The 20209-nt window shown below is 39.1% G+C and overlaps 1 protein-coding gene across 1 annotated transcript; it reads right to left on the minus strand.

The window, feature by feature from the left end:
• Nucleotides 1-179: 179 nt before the first annotated feature.
• Nucleotides 180-20174, minus strand: ano11 (anoctamin 11). The gene is made up of 24 exons (XM_028025473.1): nt 18635-20174; nt 18306-18467; nt 16281-16407; nt 16049-16203; nt 15845-15952; nt 15376-15512; nt 15231-15288; nt 15030-15140; nt 14781-14946; nt 13775-13865; nt 13124-13220; nt 12880-13023; nt 12500-12637; nt 11780-11878; nt 11587-11689; nt 11188-11299; nt 11042-11096; nt 10851-10948; nt 10538-10674; nt 9380-9585; nt 9146-9282; nt 8307-8397; nt 7963-8094; nt 180-2073 (listed from the first exon to the last, which is right to left on the minus strand). Exons 2-24 carry the CDS (start codon nt 18435-18437, stop codon nt 2050-2052), a joined length of 2658 nt encoding a protein of 885 aa, XP_027881274.1. The 5' UTR covers nt 18438-18467; nt 18635-20174; the 3' UTR covers nt 180-2049.
• Nucleotides 20175-20209: the final 35 nt, after the last annotated feature.

Genomic DNA, 20209 nt, shown 5'->3' on the forward strand with positions numbered 1-20209 from the left:
TCTGTTTCTGTCTGCTCATAAATCAGGATCTTCTTCATACGTCTCTGCAGAGCAGAGAAAGATGCAACATGGAGAGAAAAAGGAGAAACGAAGGAAGGAGCCTGGTTCGGGGATGATCAATGAACGTTCGTCCCTGCAGCATTTCATCGCTCAGCAGAGACAATTACCAAGCAGCAGTGTGCTGCGTTCAATAAACTAGCTTTATTCTGGTCTAAAATGCAAAAAAAAAAAAAAAAAAAGCAACTCTGAAATGAAAAACTTTCTTGTTCAGCAGTACATACAATACTGTTAATACAATATTGCTCAGTTCATTCAAGTAGAAAAAACCCCCTGACGTGCTTATGAGGGAAAACAAATTTTACAATCTTCTGAAAGTTAACAAGGAGAGTAAAGAAAAGCTGGCCCTCTGTGCAGCCTTACAGTATTAGCCAGCAATAAAAATGGAAGGCAAACTTTGACCTCAAGGCTGAGGTCAGAGCAAAAGCTCCGATTTATAGATTGCGGTTGGTTTTCAAGCAGTGGGAAACCCCGACTGAGTCCAGGAAGTCGGATGTTTATTGTCTTTCATGTCTCTGCAGAGGCATTTTCAAGTGTGAGAAAAATTTGGGTTATCTGTGCTTGAGGTTAAAGACTACAAATGATTAACAGAGAGCTGACATTGCAGACCGAGGTTGAGTCAGGTTTTCACCCGACGGATCCTTCAGGAAAAAAACAAAAACTCCTACCAGTGAAAAATATTTTGGTTTGACACAAACTACAGCTTTTAATTAAAGGTAACATAGAGTTCCACGAGAATGTTTTCATAATAAACATTTCGTCGTGTGAGACCACAGACTTCATAGTATTTTACTGGTATTTTATGTGACAAACACCAAACGCTTCATAAACAAAGATATTCAGACCCCTGTACTCTGATACAAACAAAATTTGTTTGTCGAGGCCATGTCTCCACCACATTTCATCTGAAGACCTTTTTGCTCGTTCAATTGCTCAAACCTTCCGCAGAACATCTGTAAACATAATTGTTTTCCCACTGATTAGATTAGATTAGATTCCGTTAAGAGTAGCAGTGGATTAGATTAGATTATTCAGATTTTTTGACTGGGACTTTTCAAAACATTTCAAGTCATGATGTTGCCACTGATATCCCCCAAAAAACTATTTTGCTAGGAAGACGGTTTCACCAAAACAACGTTGAACTGTGGTGAGACTAATCATGCTTAAAAACATAGCTGAGCTAATAAAGCCTTTGGTTGCGCTAAATCTGGACCGGATATGTGCATTTTCTGGGCTAAATAAAGATTAGCCAACTGATCTCGGCTAACAAAGATGCCGACGGATGTCCAGAGTTTAGAAAGAGGGTTCACGGTGGGGTCGTGGTGTGTTCAGGGTGGACAGTGTTATGCCTTTAGGCCAAAGAGATTTATTTTCTTCTCATGAACTGTATCTTCAGGGGAGTCAGAGTAAAAGGGGTGAAAAGAAATGCAGGCCACACTCTTCAGAGTTTTATTTTTAAGACAAAAAAATATGATAAACTACATATTTTACTTTGAATATAACTTGTACTTTACAAATGTTTTTTTCTGACAGATGAAATCCCAGTAAAACAGTGACGTTTGTGGTTGCAATGTGACAAAGGGTAAAAAAAAAAAAAAAAAAAGATAAAGGGGCTGTGAGTACGTTTGCGAGACTCTGTACACATCTGCATCAACAATGCATGCTGTAGCTGCTGGTAGTCATAAATCAAGTTAATCTGCAGAGAAGCGGCGTCATTATTCCTCATGCTTGATGAATTACGCCTTGCTCCAAAAAGGAAAGCCCATCTAAATTATAGCTCAAATATCCAACAACTGAAGTTAGAATCCTCCTGGTGAAAGAGCCACCCAGTGACCTTAGTTTCCTTTGCCTCAGTATGCGTGCAGCAGCATCAAGAATCTCATCTGGAGCTGGCTTTTTGACTTTCAAATGATGAAAAAATTATCTTTCTAAATTCAAAGGAGCGTCTTCCTCGAATGTTTCCTCCCAGCATTCCATTCCAGTCCCGATTCATCAATCCAAAGGACGTGTCGCTTGCTTCAAGTGGGGCGGTGCAATTAGATTTAGACATAAAAAGAAGGAAGAGAGATGAGAGTTAGTTTTGTCACAGCGGCTGCTCTATGGAAACTGAATAGTGCTGGCACAGATTAGTTTTGCTGTGATGCAGTAATTTTCAGCTGTTGGTACCTTTAATAAACCCTATAATTTAAAAACTCTAGTATCAGTGAATGGGAAACCTTGGAGAATGTTCCTATTATGGAAATGTGTTGTATCAACCTTCCAGACCTCTCAGGTCTTCTGGTTCTGCTCTGCATCCCCAGAACCAGAACCAAACAAGGAGAAGCAGCATTCAGCATCTATGCACCACAAATTCGGAACAAACTTCCAGAAAACTGTAAAACAGCTGAAACACTGACTTGCTTTAAATCTAGACTAAAAACCCACCTGTTTAGGATTGTATTTGAAACGTAATCAATTACAAATTTATTGACACAACTTGACTTAATGTCATATTTTGATTGTTGGTTCTATGTTGAAATTGCACAAAAATCCGTGAGGGGCGACGGAGTCCCAGAGTGAAATTCTGTGAGAGGTGTACGAAGCCTAGTGCCGGAAGAAAAACAGCGAGTGACTGAGGGTCACTGTGCGTAACACAAACCCTGTAAATTCTAGACACTAACAGGTACCATAGAATTGCACAAAAATCCGTGAGGGACGGCGGAGTCCCTGCTCGAAATTCCGTGAACGAGGTGTATGGAGCCTTGTGCCAGAAGCCCATTAAAATGCTGTCTACATCATTTTAAACTGTGTGATTGTGAGTGGGAATAAAAATAGCAATAGGTATTTTGTTCCATACAACACAGTAGGAGTGTAACAGGTAAACCTTTTATGGATGCAAACTCGACTAAAAACCCACCTGTTTAGGATTGTATTTGCAACATAATCAATTACAAATTTATTGATGGAACCTGACTTAATGTCGTGTTTTGATTGTTGATTCTATGTTGCTTTGTGTCTCTGTGTTTGATATGATGTAAAGCACTTTGAAATGCCTTGCTGCTGAAATGTGTTATACAAATAAAATTTGATTGATTGATTGAAAAGAGGAAGAATAGAAAAAAGCCAAGATAAAATTATATTTTAATATGTCTTCATAATGTTTGTAAAAAAGATCTGTGAAGCTGCTAATAGAAAATTAGCTTTATATCGACCTTGAACGGTCCAGTTCAACAGCCAAACATTTATGCTAACGTCTTTGTGTGAAGCTGGGTTTTAACTTGAAATTAGTTGATTCTCCTGCTTGGCTCTGTATATTTCTGAGGTATTTTGGCTACAAAATGGCGAGTTTGATAATGTTTGAAAAGAATAATTAAAACTTCTCAATGTTTGACATTGTCTAGCAAATAGTTTTACATCAGAATTTTGAGCTTTTAATATTGTGCTTGAACATTACGTCCTTCAGGGTCGTATAGTTATATACCTTGCAACTTTAAAAGGAGCCACCAGCATTTAAATTCACTTGGACTTTACAGAAAGTCTTACAGGATCCAAATTATACATAAAGGCTAAAATAAATACATTTTTCAAAAATATCTTTTCGTAAGTGGTGATGAAAGCTCAGAAATGTCAATGTGTCATTGCAGATAAAGGCAGCATAAAAAGTATTTGCTTGACAAAACTCAATCATTACCAAGAACCAGGGGGAAGTTCAAGGAGTTCAAGGAAGTTTAGGGGACATTTTCTAAAGTAGAATATTTCTGAAAAATTTAAAAGGGGTCTGCCAAAGTTTGTGGTTTTCTGATCCAAATGTTAGGCTGTGATGAAAAGTTAGGTCTAGTAGGCCTGAAGTGTGACCATTAAAGCATAAAAAGATTTACAAAACAGATTGTTTATGTCATTCTTTGTTACATTTACAGAATTAGCGACAATGCAATGGTTAACTAAAAGGCCATCTTTAGCATGTGGGCTATCACTAGCGTACTGACTAACATTGACTTTCTTCATTCACAAAGGTAGTAAGATATAAAAACTAGCTAAAATGCTAATGTTAGCACGAGGGCTACTACAATGCTACTGCAGGCACCAATAAATGCAGAAGTTCTTCCGTTTGAAATAATAGGTAAACATACACTTCAGTAATGCGTCAGCACTTTGGCATGGTCTGAAAAAATCTGAGAAGAAAGGAAAATAGTAAGGATGATGGCAAATAGCATCAAGCAAAGCAAGAACTGCAAACTTGTACAACCCGGTGCTACTGTCTGTCTCCATATCAAAACCAGTTTTATATTCTGATGGATCAAGAAGATTCAGCTCAAGACAGAAGGTGATGTTGCAAAACCAACATTTTCAAGCTCAACTTACCTTCGCAGCTTCACACAGACAAGCCGAATACCTTCAAGCTTCATTATTGGATGGTGAATATGTTCTATGCAGTCATGGTGATGCTTTTCAAACCCAAGACTAACCCTAACTGTACAGACTGTTAAGCATGGTGATGGTAACATCATGCTGTGGGACGGTTTTGATGCCACTGGTACTGGTAGATTAAACAAGGACGATAGAGTAAAAAAACGGAGTCTGTTTCAAAATTCTCCAGCTTTCCTGCAAAAAAGAAAAACCAGCTTGATAATTGAAACTTGAACATAAACAGGTTTTCCACTAGGAAAGTGAGTCCAAACACCAATAAAACTGGTTTTAGAATGAATAAAGCCAGCCGACTTTAACATTTGGGAATGAATTACCAAAGCCCTGACGTCAACCTTGTTAAAACTCAAGCTCATTCGAGGACGCCAACCAATTTACTCTTCTACTTCTGATAAGAGTGGTGAAGTATCCAGTCAGAAAGAATTACGCTAGAGGTTTATTGATGATGACAGACGGTTTCGCTTCCTAATCGGGTGTGGTTGTGGATGTGTATGTTTGAGCATATGTATACTCTGCTTCGGGTGAATTACTAAGCTAGTTTTTGTTTATACAGACAGTTTATGTTATAGCTTAAAGTGGAACACTAAACATTCTGTCCATGCATTCATTGAAATCAGGTTCCTGTAAATCTCTTATACTCACCTGTGTTTGTGTTTGTACCGAGCTAAATGCATATTGATTTTACTCTTTTGTTATATAGCTTCATAAAGCTACACCTGGATGCTACTGTGGAATCTGCTACTCTGAAGTGAAAGTATACTCTCTGTCAATTCTTTGCTTTTATGATATAAGTGACTTGGTATTTAATAGGTTCTATAAAGAGATGGCACAGACTCTGATTCAAATTCAGAATTAGATCTAAGTAATGGAGTGGTTCTTCTTCCCTACAGTTGCCACATCCTTGCAGGGAATGAAAGATTGCTGCAAAGTCAATGATTCAGATGTCTGTGAGACAGTTATTTTTTGTTTTTGGGCATGTGCACCGACTGATGGCACCCTTTGAATTTCGTTGTCCTTGTGACAATGACAATAAAGATTTATCTTATCTTATCTTATCTTCCCTTGATAATGTTTTACCAACTACACCGTGTTCCAAATTATTATGCAAATTGGATTAAAGTGTCATAAAGATAACATTTTTTGTTGTGCTATTAAATTTATAGATGGTATTGTGTGTCAGGGCTCTTTGAATCACTATAATTAATTTCAGAGAGCTGGTTGATTAGTTTGTCTGGTGGCCTCAATTAAAGGAAATCTAGTTAAGAAGGATGTTCCACATTATTAAGCAGGCCACAGGTTTCAAGCAATATAGGAAAGAGAAAGGATCTCTGCTGACGAAAATCATCAGATAGTGTAGTGCCGTATGACAAGATATGAAAATATTAGATATTTAACGAAAACTGAAGCGTTATCGTACTGTGAAGAGATTTGTGGCTGATTCAGAACAAAGATGGTTTGTACAGATAAAGGCAAAATGAGGAAGGTTTCTGTTAGACAAATTCATCGGATTAAGAGAGCAGCTGTTAAAATGCCCTTACAAAGCAGCAAACAGTTATTTGAAGCTGCTGGTTCCTCTGGAACCTCAAGGTGGAGGATCCTCCAGAGGCTTGCGGTGCATGAAGCTACTACTGGGCCCCTAACCAGAGCTCACAAGCAGAAACGGTGGCAGTGGGTCCAGCCGTACATGAAGATTAATTTTCAAACAGACTTGTTCACTGATGACTGCTGTGCAACCCTGGATGGTCCAGATGGATGCAGTAGTGGATTGGTGGTGGACGGCCACCACGTCCCAACACGGCTGTGATGTCAGCAAGGAGGTGGTGGAGTCATGCTTTGGGCTGAAATCATGGGGAGAGAGAGAGAGCTGGTCGGCCCCTTCAGAGTCCCTGAAGGTGTGAAAATGATCTCAGCAAAGTAGATGGACTTTCTGACTGATCACTTTCTTTCATGGTTCAAAAAGAAGAACCGTACCTTCAGTAGCAAAATCATCTTCATCATGACAATGAATGCTGCAAGGAATACCACTGTGTCATTGGCTGCTATGAGAAACTCATGGTGTGGTCACCATCCTCCTCTGACCTCAACCCTATTGAAAACCTTTGGAGTTTCCTCAAGCAGAAGATCTGAATGCAGTTCATATCAAACCAGCAGCTCTGGGAAGGTTTTCTAATATCCTGCAAAGAAATTCAAGCAGAAACTTTCCACAAACTTACAAGTTCAATGGATCAAGAATTGTGCAGGTGATATCAAAGAAGGTCCTATGTTAACATGTAACTCTGTCTGTTAAGATGTTTTTGATTGAAATAGCTTTTGATTTTAGTACATGTGAACACTTAATGCTGCACATTCAAAGAATGACTGTTTGCAGTTCTTTATAATCCATAAAATGTTTAGAAAATCTGCTGTGCATAATAATTTGGAACAGTGCATTTTGAGTTTCTTTATTTTTGAAAAAAATACTGTTCTCATGGGGAGCTTTGTTCAGTAAACTTTGATTCATACTGTAATAGTTAATGACTTGAAAATTATACTGAGCATCATTTGCATTGACCATTTAAGAAAATCTGAGAAAATATCACTTGCATAATAATGTGGAACATGATGTACCTATTCAATGTGGCTGTTGTATAAGAATTAGAGTTAAAGTAGACAGTATATCTGAATCTGACTTTTTGTTTGAACTGCAGAAAATCACCAAACATAACTTGTGCTTAATTGGGGTCTGTATAATTGATGTACAGTATATTGTGTCTCAGATAGCACACTGTGTCTTGTGTAATAAACCAAGTTGAAATTGAACCAAAAATACAGTAGGTTTTCTGGATTCTGTTAATTACTCTGTTAAGGATGTAGCTAATAAGTGCTAAAATAAACACATGGCTTTATTAGTTGATCACACAATTGATGTGATCAACTAACGCTTTGTGCTCAGAAGTGGGATTTTCCAAATTCCCATTTGGAAATAAAACAAGAACAGCCTTTGTAGTCAGAATTCCAACTCTCCGAGCATCCAGGAGTTTAGCATCCAGTCTGACTGACATGCACATACAATGTAATGAACCTATTTACTGGAACCTCTGGCAGCTGGAATCTCTTTAGGCCAGTGGCATACACAGTTATTTAAAATGTCTACTTGCAAGATATTTGTGTTGTGTTTAAATTGAAAGATTGAAGAGAATTATATGGCTTTGGCTTGCAATGCTAATAGTAGTTAGCACAACAACAATTAGCAAATCCTGGTGTTTTGTGATTTATAACTGCTACAGCTCCCCAGATGTTAGAACATTAACACAGCAACACATTTCTTGACATGTTCTCAAAAACACAGGTTTAACATTTGTCCATAAAACATTCAGCTGATGGATTTTGGTCTTTAGTGTTTATTAAATAATATATGAATGTCTTATTATTAGTACATAAAACTTTGTGTGCCTCACTGTCTCAATGACCTGAGTTGGATCTGGCTGAACAGCGTCGGGTTTCTCGTTGACCTCAACTTACCAACAGTGCCTCCTGGTTTTCAGCCAGCGCTTGCTTGGCCAGGTAGCGCTCTCGCTTGATCTTCAGCTCCAAGGACTCGGGTACGTCAGGTACGATCCAGTCAATGGCTCGCAGAACAAAAAACACCACATGCTATGTTGAAGGAAAAAAAGAAAGAAGACAACAAGATGGCACCCTTTACACTGAGGAATAATTAAATTATTTCTAACCTCTGGATTGACTATTGGAAATGATCCGTTAAAACTTGTATTAGAAGACAAATATGCAGGGAGAACATGATTCAACTGAAGAAACCCATAGTTTTAAGCTAAACATTAGTGGATTTCAAGTGTCTCCATTCAAACCTCAAATGCAATGATAAAACCAAGTCGCACGGCGAGGAGTTCCCAGTAGAAGAGTGTATACATTCCATCATTGTCTCTGAATGCTTTATATCTGGAAATAAATGAAGCACAGTCAATGCAGAGCATGTACAGCTGCAGAACAAGAAGTCATAACAAATTCAATTTGGAAGGCGACCTACACTGCCCTCTACTGGTCAAGTCTAGGATTTCAAAAACGCAAAAGAAAAATGCAACTTTTGTATTGAACAGAAATATAATTAAACACCTAATCCTGATTCAGTTAAACATTTACATTCAAATGAACTCAACAATATTTTATCTCAACAAAAAAAATTAGTAGTGGTATAATGATTTATTCACATTCAAATCAATCGGATTAAGTCGACGGCCCCCTAATCTGTGGGTCATAAAGTACCAACACGGGGTTCTTCGGATAATATCCAAAAATCAAATCAAGTTTAGAAGTACTAAAAGTAAACACTTTGAATAACTGTTACTAGAGATTATAAAAGAAAAATTACATTCTTGAATGAGTCATTCAAGTTTTAGTAAATAAATCTTGAGAACAAAAATGACCAACAAACCACGAAGTTAAGATGCTACAGAAAGTATATCTTACTTTCCTCCGGCTTTTGTAAAGAGTAATTGCCACCGACACGGCAAGGCATTCAGACTCACCCCAATGTTTACATTAGCTAAAATAAATAAATGAGAAAATAACGCTGAACCTGTTTATACACTTCTCTAAAATACACCAAAATGTAGAAAACTTTCTGAATTAATTTATTTCCAATGTTTTCGAGAAGCCTTGACTTATAAATTCAATGTTGCCACCATACCTGCACCTAGGGTAGTCAGTGTAGTTGAGTGGTGCATAGGCCAAGGTGAAGTTAACATATCCATTAAGATCATTCCTGAATTTGTACTGGTAGAGCAGGCGTGGTAAAAAATCTGATGTGAAGGCGATTAGAAAGGCCTGAGAAAATAAAAGCATCACCATTTTGTTAAACACATATTCATCTTAGTGATAACTATGCAACATCTTGTAAAAGCATAACTACAGATCTACTGACGTTGGCAATGACAGACAGATGGGACAAGGCTTCTAAGATGTTGAACCAGACTCCGATGTTTTGAGCCCGCTCAGCCACCGGTCGGCGGTACTCGCACACAAACTTGTGGGCGTCAAGGCGAATCTCCACCCAGTTGTTCAGGAGAGCGAAGAGCGGCGCGAGGGGGAACGCTGCTACAAAAATTGTGATGAACCCAAACTGGAGGACTGGAGGACAGGGAGACAGTTTTACTCTGAGCAGCCAAACATAAAATTACAACTAATGCCCTCCAGAACTATGGGTCCTGCTGGTGAAGGTGTGTTCAAAGGCCTTAAAGAAAGGGTTGTTATAGAGGCTTGGTGACTTGCTAACTGTACATCTGGTGAAATTTAGGAGATTCTCTGTCTTCTTGCAGCCATTTAATAAATTATGAGGATCAACACTTCCTGTCTCTCCTATTTTTAATGGCTTGGTTTGAAAAAGAGGCCTCTGTATCACATCATGCTGTAGTTATGCCCAAGGAAAACAGACAGTCAAGGGTTACATATTAAAAAATCCTAGACATTGACTCTTTTTTTTAACAACCAAATCAGCTACATTACTATCTACTATCAATTAGTGCCAAAAAACATGCCCCCATTGATTTTGTGAAAACTCTTTTTTTTTTAACCATGGGATTTTGCCATGAACATAAACCCTTTGGCTCTGTTTCCAATTCTGTGGGGTAAGGCAAGCATTTCTTACACAACTTTGCACTGGTCTGTCATTCATTTATCTTAAAAATATACTTTTCCGGTAAAATCTTAATCACAAGAGCCAATTACTGCTAAACACAGGATGCCACACAGCCTCTGGGAACTTGTGATATTCATCTTTTAATCAGTATTAACCCTCATTCAACATGTAAACTACATGAACTTTCTCCATTTAGCTTTCTCCAGCTCAATGAGGATAAAAACAGGTTCTTATTTGTACCCCAGATGACCTTCAGGTCCTTTAGATCATGAACTACTCTCCTTATAAACTCACGTTTAAAAACTCAGGAGATTGTTCTATACCTTTAACCCATTTCCTCTCATATTGACCAGCTGTGCCAATACGTGAGAAGGGCTTTGTATTAATAACATCTTTATTGATCTGGGAATTGATCCAAAGAAGAACAAGTTCTTATCTAATTACCCATTTCCAGATATTCTTCAAACAGGCCCCCACACGGTACCAGCTTGTAGTCTTCCTCCCAGCGCCGAGGCTCGTCTTGTTCATTATCTCCCAACACGCTGGCCAAGGTTCTTTTCTGCCGCCAGGCTTTTACTTTGCTGCATACAAGGAATAATAGATGGGTTAACATGTAAATAATCATTTATCAGTTGGACTGGATGTAAAGAAAAGCAACGTCACTGTAAATGAACAAGATGGCCTTTTTGGAAACCACACAGATATGAATTCAGTTTGATCTAACAACAGCAGCATGGTTGTACAAGTGGCAACATACGGTATAATGAACTCCTGGATGTTGTTGATGAGCTGCTTTCCCACCATTATGATGAAGAGTTGTTCTGCCAACTCAATGAGGCAGCCACCAGGACCACACTGAAATCACAAGGCGCACAGAAACAACTCAATGCAGCAACACAGGAAGATAGTGTGAAACATCCCAAGAATTCATATTAAAAAAGCACTAACATCTTCGTTTCTCATCCCAAACAAGGTTCCATAGTTTGTAGGGTAACCTACAAACCTAAACACACGGAGACAAAAAGAGAACCGCTTATATTTCTAGAGGAATGAACGTCTGATCAAGTGTTTCATGTGACTGGGCCATGTCTTACCTTCCCTTAAAGAAAGCCACGTAGAAGGGAGACGAGTAGAAGTTGACAAACTGGAAGATGAACACTTTGAGGGTGAAAGCGTTATCATGCTGGGTTTGGGTTCTGTGCATCTCTGTAATGTGAGTGCAGAGGAATGCAGTGATGAAGTTGAAGACATGTAAAAAGATTTAAGGGGAATTGCTAAATACTGTATCTGAGTAAGGTACTAGCAGATTTCACTCTAACAAAAGCCAGCCTTTAAAAGGATGAATTTGGTGTTTTCATCATTTAGTAAAAAAAAACAAAAACAGAATGTTATCTTTTCTTTTTTGAAAACTTTCAGCTTACATTTCCTTGCAGACAAATACAGTGTTGATCGTTTACAGCTCAGATGTTTCCCAATTCTGCATTGACTCTTACCCCATTTGGTGAGCTGCTCAGCTAAGGCCGTATAAACCTGACCCATTACCAGAATGAAGCCCAGGTTCACAATGCTGCTGCAGATGTTAGCTATGGTTCCAGCCTGAGGAGGAAATGACATCAGCGCTAAAGTTTCTAACATATTTTAAATCAAACAAAGGAATCTGACATGTTGTGCGTAGATCTGACATACCTCTGTACGCAGCACAGGGCTCCCGCTCTGGTACATCATGACGCTGATGACTCCTCGACACATGACCACTGTCACCAGGAAGATTATCACCACACACAGCTGAGGAGACATTATGTTGCAGAGGAATTGTTTTGGTTAAAAAAAAAAATGTTCAGAAAGTGCAATTCGTCTACCATGATAGTTCACAGCCAGAAAGTTGACTGAAGAGCAATCTTCATGATCTATCCTGTGCCTTACTCTGAGGTTTTTATTGATGGTGGAGCTGCTTGATTTTTATTTTTTATTTTATTTTATTTTTTACCATTGTCCCAGTTCTCTTTAGAAGAATGTAGGAACAATGACAAAGATAATCAGATCATCTTTAGTTCAATGAGGCTATCACTTCAATTTGTTATACCTCTTCTTAACTTCACTGAGTAGAGACAACTCCAATGTCCTGAAACTGCCAATAAAAAGGTTTCAGTAGCTATGCTATTTCTATACATACACACTATTTTCTAATGTATTTAGTTAATAAAAACACTTATGCTAACACTTATAATTAACCTACTGAAGTCAGATTGCCAAAACGCTCAATGACAATGATGGCATTATTTTTAAAAAGTATTGGTATCGGCGACAATATCCCTGAATTTACTTGGAATAAGATCAACACCAAAATTCTCAGTATTGCACACCTCTACATTTTTGTCAAGTAAGAAGCCATCAGACACGACTCACCATCAGGACAATGACCATGGAGCCAGTGAACATGCGAGACAGTCTCGTCTTCTCTGGAAAGTACGGCTCTTTGACTCCAGTCACTGGATTTTCCTCCACAGTTGGGGCCGTGGCGGCAAACTCAGGACGGGGACGTTCCTGAGAGGAACCAGCAGGTCAGGTTTCTATTCAGCAAAGCTTTGTTAGTGTGCATTCTCTAAATGAAAAGGTACTGCTGAAGGTGTTTTGTGATAAATTAACGTCAGGAAATGGATGGAACAAGTTTTTAAATACTATCATTTTCTCATGTTACTCCACCACAACATCTTTCAGTCTTTCCATTTGCAGGAACCATGAGAATAAATCAGCATAGGGATGCTCATGCTAATGTAACAAATAACCTCCTCCTCATGGAAATCCATGCAGTCCCAATGATGGGCCAGAGTAGCCATCTTGCGCTTCCAGAACTCCAGAAAGGTCACGGCCCAGAAGGACATGAAAACGCTGAAGAGCACGGTACCGGGGTGGTCGAACAGGTACCCAAGCTGTAGCACGCAGTGGCAAGGAACAGGTTTAAGCTCTGAGCTTGTTCATGTTGTGACTAAACTGAGTTTCACAGCAATTGAAGGAGTAAATATAGCTTACCTTTGCCATGGTGCAGATATCAGACATGTTCCAAGCATCGCATGTTTTACAAAGGGGACACATCGGATACTTCGCACCACTGGTACAAATGTCCTCCCTGTTGACAGTCCCAAATAATCTTCAAAAATGCACATCACTTTGGCTTAAAATTGGAATAAAACACACTATAGTTTGTCATCGAGTGAGAAAATGTGAAAATGTTTATGGGCTGTCGCTGTAAGTTTGCAAAGCTCTACTATCGCTTGGTGAAATTTACCCTTTCAATGTGTCTCGCTTAATTCGCAAATAAGTGTTGAAGATTCTAGAAAGGTTTATTTCCCTGCAAATCACAGCATTCCTTGGAGGAAAGCTATAACATGCTTTTTCCTCAGAGGATCAATGCTAATCTCATATCTGTACATTAGGTGCTCCACTGCAGCTGGTGCCAAATATCGAACTCGACAGCCTCAGAAGTAGAAAATCCATCAACTTCTCTGCACGAACAGATCTTTCTTGCCAGAAGTTGTGGTCGTATCATTACCTCGGCTAAATTAATAATCGCTGCTAATCATCTCTAAATGTTGCTTCATATAAAGCCGCTCTGCTCTATGTTGCAGTGAAGCATGTGTAGTATTTCCTGTGGTACTCTTTGCGTTTTCATTGGAGACTCACGCTGGTGTGTTAGTGTCCATGGACATGACTCCTGACACAAAAATCAGCGTTCCCACTATGGCCGCCGGCAGCAGCCAGGCTGTGTAGAAACCTGCAGGGAACACAGAGCTCCATTAGAGTGCAGCTCTCAGTTGATGGAGGGGAAATGAAACTACAAAGCTGCTCCGAGGTTGATGTTGCGCTGCAAGAGACGGTTCTAATGGTTTAACTGTCCCAAACACATCCACATGTCTTCTGCTGATGCTGCTCTGGTCCTGTTGTTCATCTATTCCTATGAAACATACTTCCACCTGCTGTTTGTTTGCTCAACACATGATACTCTGTCAACAGTATCTGCCAGACAGCTGCTGCAGTAGGCTATAAGCTCGATTTTTTATTTTTATTCATTTATTTTTTGCAGTTCAGCAGTGTCGTCCCTTCAAGGTTTTAAAAGGAGTTTTGAAGTTTTGTTTTAGTTCATCAGTTGAAGGACAACGTTGGTTAATTGACTAATTTCATTTTGATTTTAAGAGTTCCCAGCTCTCAAAAATGTTTACGTTTTGAGCCGGAGAGAGAGAGATCACAAGGACAAGCAGAAATAAAGAGAGATAAAGTTAGCTCAGCAGGAAGACACTAGTTCATTATGACACTAAATAACTCAGCAACACTAATACAGTGCAATGTACTTTTAATATTCCTACATATTGGTGCCCCAGCTCAGGCCATTTGAAGTGAGCTTGCTTAGACACTTTAAAAGGATAAAGTTTTCATCTGCGGTGTGTGTGTTAGATGGCAATAGTAGCTCAAGGAGGAGGTGTAGGAGATCAATCTTTTCACATATTATCTGTTTCCTACTATATTGTCCCAAAATGGTGACAATTTTAAGAAATATATATAAAAAAAAAACATATATTTTTTTAAAAGTTACTTACTGCACCTTTAAGTTACGTTCTTCACTCTGAAAATGGAGCTCTAGCAAGTATACAGAGTAACTCAGATATTTCCAAAAATAAGAATGATTTTATACCTAGCCAAGCAAAGTAGAGGGCAATCTTCTCTCCAAAGTACTCCCTAATGTGATCTAGTGGTTGGTACTTGAACCATTTGCACCAGCGAGCCCAGTAGTAGTGCAGGACCTGCCTCTGGTTGAGCTCGTCAGGATGGATCTCGTGGCTCGGAAGCTTGAAAGGTCCCTGTTGCAAGCCAAAAAACGAGGCTTATTAGAGAGGGAAACACAGCTAAGGTAAACATTACCCAGCAGATAACAATCTTTCACCTCATGCAGAGGATAAGCTGCTGTGTAGGCCCCTTCATTTACCAGTCTGTCCACGCCAACCTCCGTCCTCTTTCTTTTGCCGTACACCGTCCGAGCTAGAATCTCATAAACCTACGTTAGAACACAATACTTCATCTGTAGGATGTGGGAAACACAACCATCCCAAAACACTGCTATGCGGTAACAGGAGTGTTTACTTACAACCTGGTGTCTCTGAGTGTTAGTGAAGTAGCTGTCTTGGTCTTCGGAGCCGAGGAATCTACATAAAAGCAATTCATTCATGAACATACAGACACCGGGTCTGAATTTGATGTGCTTGGGGTCGCTGATATCAAGTGGAACTCACCTGTTCATCTTTGACTTGCGGAAGGCGCATGTGTAATAGTCCAGCGGCCTGTTTGGCACCGATTCCATCATTATGTTGGGAACGCAGAGTCTTCTTAGAACAACGGAAGATGTGTTAAGGTCCAGGTGTTGCTGGGCCTGGAAATCCCGAGAGACTTACAATTTGCTTTTTTGTGGCGATATAGGTCTTAAATTCCATTCATAATGATCTTAAATGGGTCTTTAAAAGACTTAAATTTGAGTTAGTGAAACCTACAGAGACCCTGGGCAAGGTTAAGGGGATATAAATAGTTTTGGATGGCAGTGAATTTATTAAAAAGACAAGTTTTATCTTTCCTTAATACCATCTCTCTGTAGCAAATGAATGTGTGCTCCACGGCAAATGGGATTAATATGAATTAGTTTCCAAAAAAGGGACAGAGATATTTAAATGGTCCCATTAAATGATTGTAAGGAACAGCTTTGCTGACCTGCAGTGGAGCTCGGAGGCAAAGTTCCTCAGCATAGTAAACCAACACATCCCAGGGGGCGCTGACTTTAAGAAAATGTATGGTTTTCTTTTCATTTGCAGATTCCTCCTGAATGGAGAGAGCGGAAAGAGAAAAGCTGGTGAGTGACATTAAAGAACATGAATTCTGACAGTCCTCCTGGACTAACAAAATAAACAACAGCACCTTTTCCAAGAGCAGTCCGGCACTCTGGAGGTTCTGGACAAACTTGTCCCTCCACTCTGCCTGTTGTGCAGACTCCCCATCCTCACAGTTCCCGTTGCTTTTCCCCTTCCCTCGCTGCTTGCCCCGTGACCGGATCTCCCACACCAGCACAAAATCTGAAAGCCAACATTAAATTCTAAAATAATTAACTGGAAGCCCAAACATGATTCAAAACAACACTGGTGATGCATACCAATTTTAGTTCGTCCATCTCTGAAGTGGTTGCCCATCTTTGAGACCGCTTGGTTATCTCTTGTCATACAGTGCAAATTAATTGGATCATCGCCGTGGACGTGGCACTTTGAAGCTGCGGCTGAAAACTGAGAAGGAACGTGATTTGGCCAATATGACAAACACGTAACTTGCAGTGTTAAATCATTTATTTACGTTTTGTCAATGTAAAACCTCAAACTGTAGCATATTTTCTTGGAGTTTTATGTGTTATATCAACACAAAGTAGCTTAAAACTGCAACATGTGATGAAAATAAAAATTATCCTGGCATTTTTCTGCCTCTGTATTGCGCTCCCTCCTCTCTAGAGTCACCCTTTGCTGCAGTTACAGCAGCAAGTCTTCAGGATACGTCTCTGCCAGCTTTGCGCAGTAAGAGACTGAAATTGTCGAGCTTTGCCACGGATTCTCAACCGAACTGGGTTGTTCTAAAACAAGTTGATTTTTATCTTAAATGTCCTATTGCAGCACTGGATCTGAACTTATTGTTTTGTCCAGCTGGAAAGTAAATCTCCACCCCCAAATCAATGCAATTCAACTCAAAGAAACTTTATCTATCCCAAAGGGAAATTAAATGTTGCTGTAACTCGTATCATGATAGGAGTCTGGAGAGGCTGTTGCTGCTGCAGTTGGGGTTGCAAATAATGATTCTTTCAGTAATCAATTAATCTATCAATTATTTTGATAATTAATCGATTATCAGATAAAAAAAAATACTATTGTGCTGGTTTTTCATTTGACCACATAGGGCCTTTGCTATGCAATATTAGAAATACATTAAAAGTATGAAATAAACAAATAATTAACTTTTTTTAATAAACATTTTGTTGTTTAAAGCAAACCATTGCATTCCGTCAGTCAGTTTGAACTGAGTGAATATATATTAAAAAAAAAACCACTTGAGAAGTTTTGGATAAAACACATTGACAAACAAAGATGTTTTTAAATACATTTTATATCTTAAATGCAAAATGCATATATATATATATATTGTACAGTTTTGGCTTAATTACTGCTCTGAATGTGTGTGTTTGGGGCGGGAGTTCAGCAAAAGGCCTTTTTTGAGTATGTATACGACAGTTAGCAATTAATGGACTACTAAGTTGATTGATGATTATTCCAATAATAATTCATCACTATTAATAAAATTAATTGTTTCAGCCCTAATGTTGGTCTCATGATTCTCCTGACATGCCAGTAGCTCAACCTTGGGGCAGCAGAAACCGAGCTGCTGATGATATCCAATGCATTTATTTTATGTTTTTTTTTTTTTTTTTTAAGGAGTTATAGATTTTTTTTTAAAATTGTTTGAAGTAGGTAAACCAAAAAAAAAAAATGTTACAATAAAATATTTGTTTGCATTTTAAATGTCATGAATATTGTGGCTTGCCAGTAGTTTGAAATTGGCAGTTTTGGCACCAGGCGCAAAAACAAATTTGGACACTACTGATTTAGAGGTATCGGAGTAAAATGGGCTGAAGACAAAAGCACCACATGATTCTCAGGTTTTTTATTTGTAGTGTTTTGAAGACCATGCATAATTTTCCTTCTAAAGCGGAAAACTGTTATTTTGGCTTTCAAAGATCACTAATCTGAGGCTTTGCTGGCGAACACTTCCCTGCCTTTGGATGAGATTAAACCCCACACTCTTGTGCAAGACACTGCACCATAAAAGCCTGCACTCTGCAGTAATGAGCCCGGAAACATGGAGACAGAAAGCAGTCCCTGTGCTTTCTGCATGATAACACACATACACACTATATACGGCACAGTCATTTAGCCCACAAGCAACTTCTTGTGTGCGCATCAGAATTTCCAGCAGCAGAGACTGCAGATCCAGATTCCCAGCTCAACGCGTGAAGTTAGTGAAGTGCGAAAAGATGAGGCAGAGAAACAGAGCAACGTATTGGCCACATGTCGGGTGTGCTGCACAGTATGCAATTATGTGAGAGAAGTAAAAAGAAAAAAGAAAAAAGAAAGGTGCTTACACATCGTAAAGGGAAAAAGTCCCCGTTCTGCAGACTGCCGTAGCCGTCTGTGGTGTGAGCTTCACCCCTGGCGTCCAAATCCAGAAGGACTTCTCTGTCTCCACTCCGCACCTCCCAGCTCTTCTTCATCATAATGAAAAAAAAAACCGCACTGCTGGCTGTCTACAAAAATATAAATAAAAAAACAAAACAAAACAAAACACAGTATACTGATGATTTACATGAAACTTGTGCAACAACATACAAAATCTGTAGTTTTCTCTGAAGTAGAATTGTGCAAACAGCATCTTAAAGAAATAACAAAGCAAGCCAAATAAATGAATGGATACCTTCTCTGCAGTGAAAACTAGGCTGGGGGATTTGTAACAGTCTGTGCTTCCATTGTGCTCTTCCTCCTCTTCATCTCAGTATCCTTCAAGTCCCCCCCCTTCCACCCACCTACACGCACACCACCCCCAACTTCAGTGCCACTGCATTAGCTGTGGAGTACCGTAATGCATCCAACTCAGGGGCAGCGGCACATTCTCTGCTTTGCTGCATCCCAGCATGAGAGACGCACCCTGCACATTTCAGAGGCATAAATAATTGAATGTGGAGTCAGGAGCAGAAGCCCTCTGTGACTGTAATAGAAGATAAAAACGCATCTGTTGAGTGCGTTTTCCTGTGTCCACGAGAGAAGATTTAGTGCATTCTCACAGCCAGGTTTGAACGTGACAAACATTTGCATAATTTATTAAGCATGAACATCAGCAGGAGAGCTACGCCCTGCGTGGCTGTAACTTTAACGCAGGAGTGAGGGGACGAAAAAAAAAGAGAGAGAGAAATCAGATGACAGTTTACTTTTCAGTTTGGTGAGAGCCATAAAGCTAGTGAAGAAAATGTTAATAGAAGATCTCAACAAAATCTTAACTTTGGCCTTTTAATGAAATTAATGAATCATGAATGAAAAATGCAGGAAAGCCTTTCCACTCCCTTTACTCTGGTGCCCCCAAATATAAAAATAGAGAAACTGTTGAATTAGTAAACAGAGTTAATCTGTATGCAATTTGATCTGTGACGACTTTAGAGGATTTCACATAAGTTTGATGGGGGAAATGAAAACATTCCTGTGGTGGTGCGAACCATGCTGTGGGGATGCGAGTCTTCTTCTTTTCTATAACCTCAAGTTTTCCAGGATGAACAGCCTGCTTAAGTTGGCACCAGTGCAGGTGAGTTTAGACTTTGACTAGGCCACAAAACTCTTAACTCTTAAGTTTTGATTAACTGAAGTAAAGAAAAGAAACCTGTCTGCTTATTCTGTTTAGATTAAGAGAACATCCAAGAATCTTTTGTCCACAAATCCTTAGGGAAGACTCAGGATACGAATAGATGCTGCAGAAAATACAGCACATTTTCTAAAAAATGAAAAGTCATACACTTTAAATAAAAAGACCCCTGATGCATCTTTAATAAAATCTGAACTACAGATCAGACGGCACTGACTTTCTAATTAATATGGTAAAATGACATGCAGCGCCCTCTTGTGGTAAAAAGAAACTTACCAACTCAACTCTAGAGAATAGTTTGCTTCACACGGACAGATGCAAAGACAATTTTCCACTTCAGCACTATTATAGAGGATGAAAACAGTAACTAAATAGAGAAGGGAAACTAAATCTGTACTTGGTTCTGCTTTTGTACAAGCTAGTACTACGGCAAAGGTAGCTAACACAGGAAGTTAGAAAAGTGCCTGTTTAAAATTTACCTGCTTTGTGTTGTAATGCTACTATATATTTCTTAAATATATACCAGTTATACCAGTTAAACACTCCATTTTATCAGCCAAGTTCCTCCAGCAATAAATAAAACATTGGCAGCGTCACCAGTATGGCAAGAATGAAAATACTATAGCAATAGCCCTCCCC

The sequence above is a fragment of the Xiphophorus couchianus genome, chromosome 1, assembly GCF_001444195.1.
Source record: "Xiphophorus couchianus chromosome 1, X_couchianus-1.0, whole genome shotgun sequence".
In the NCBI taxonomy this organism is placed as follows: Eukaryota; Metazoa; Chordata; class Actinopteri; order Cyprinodontiformes; family Poeciliidae; genus Xiphophorus; species Xiphophorus couchianus.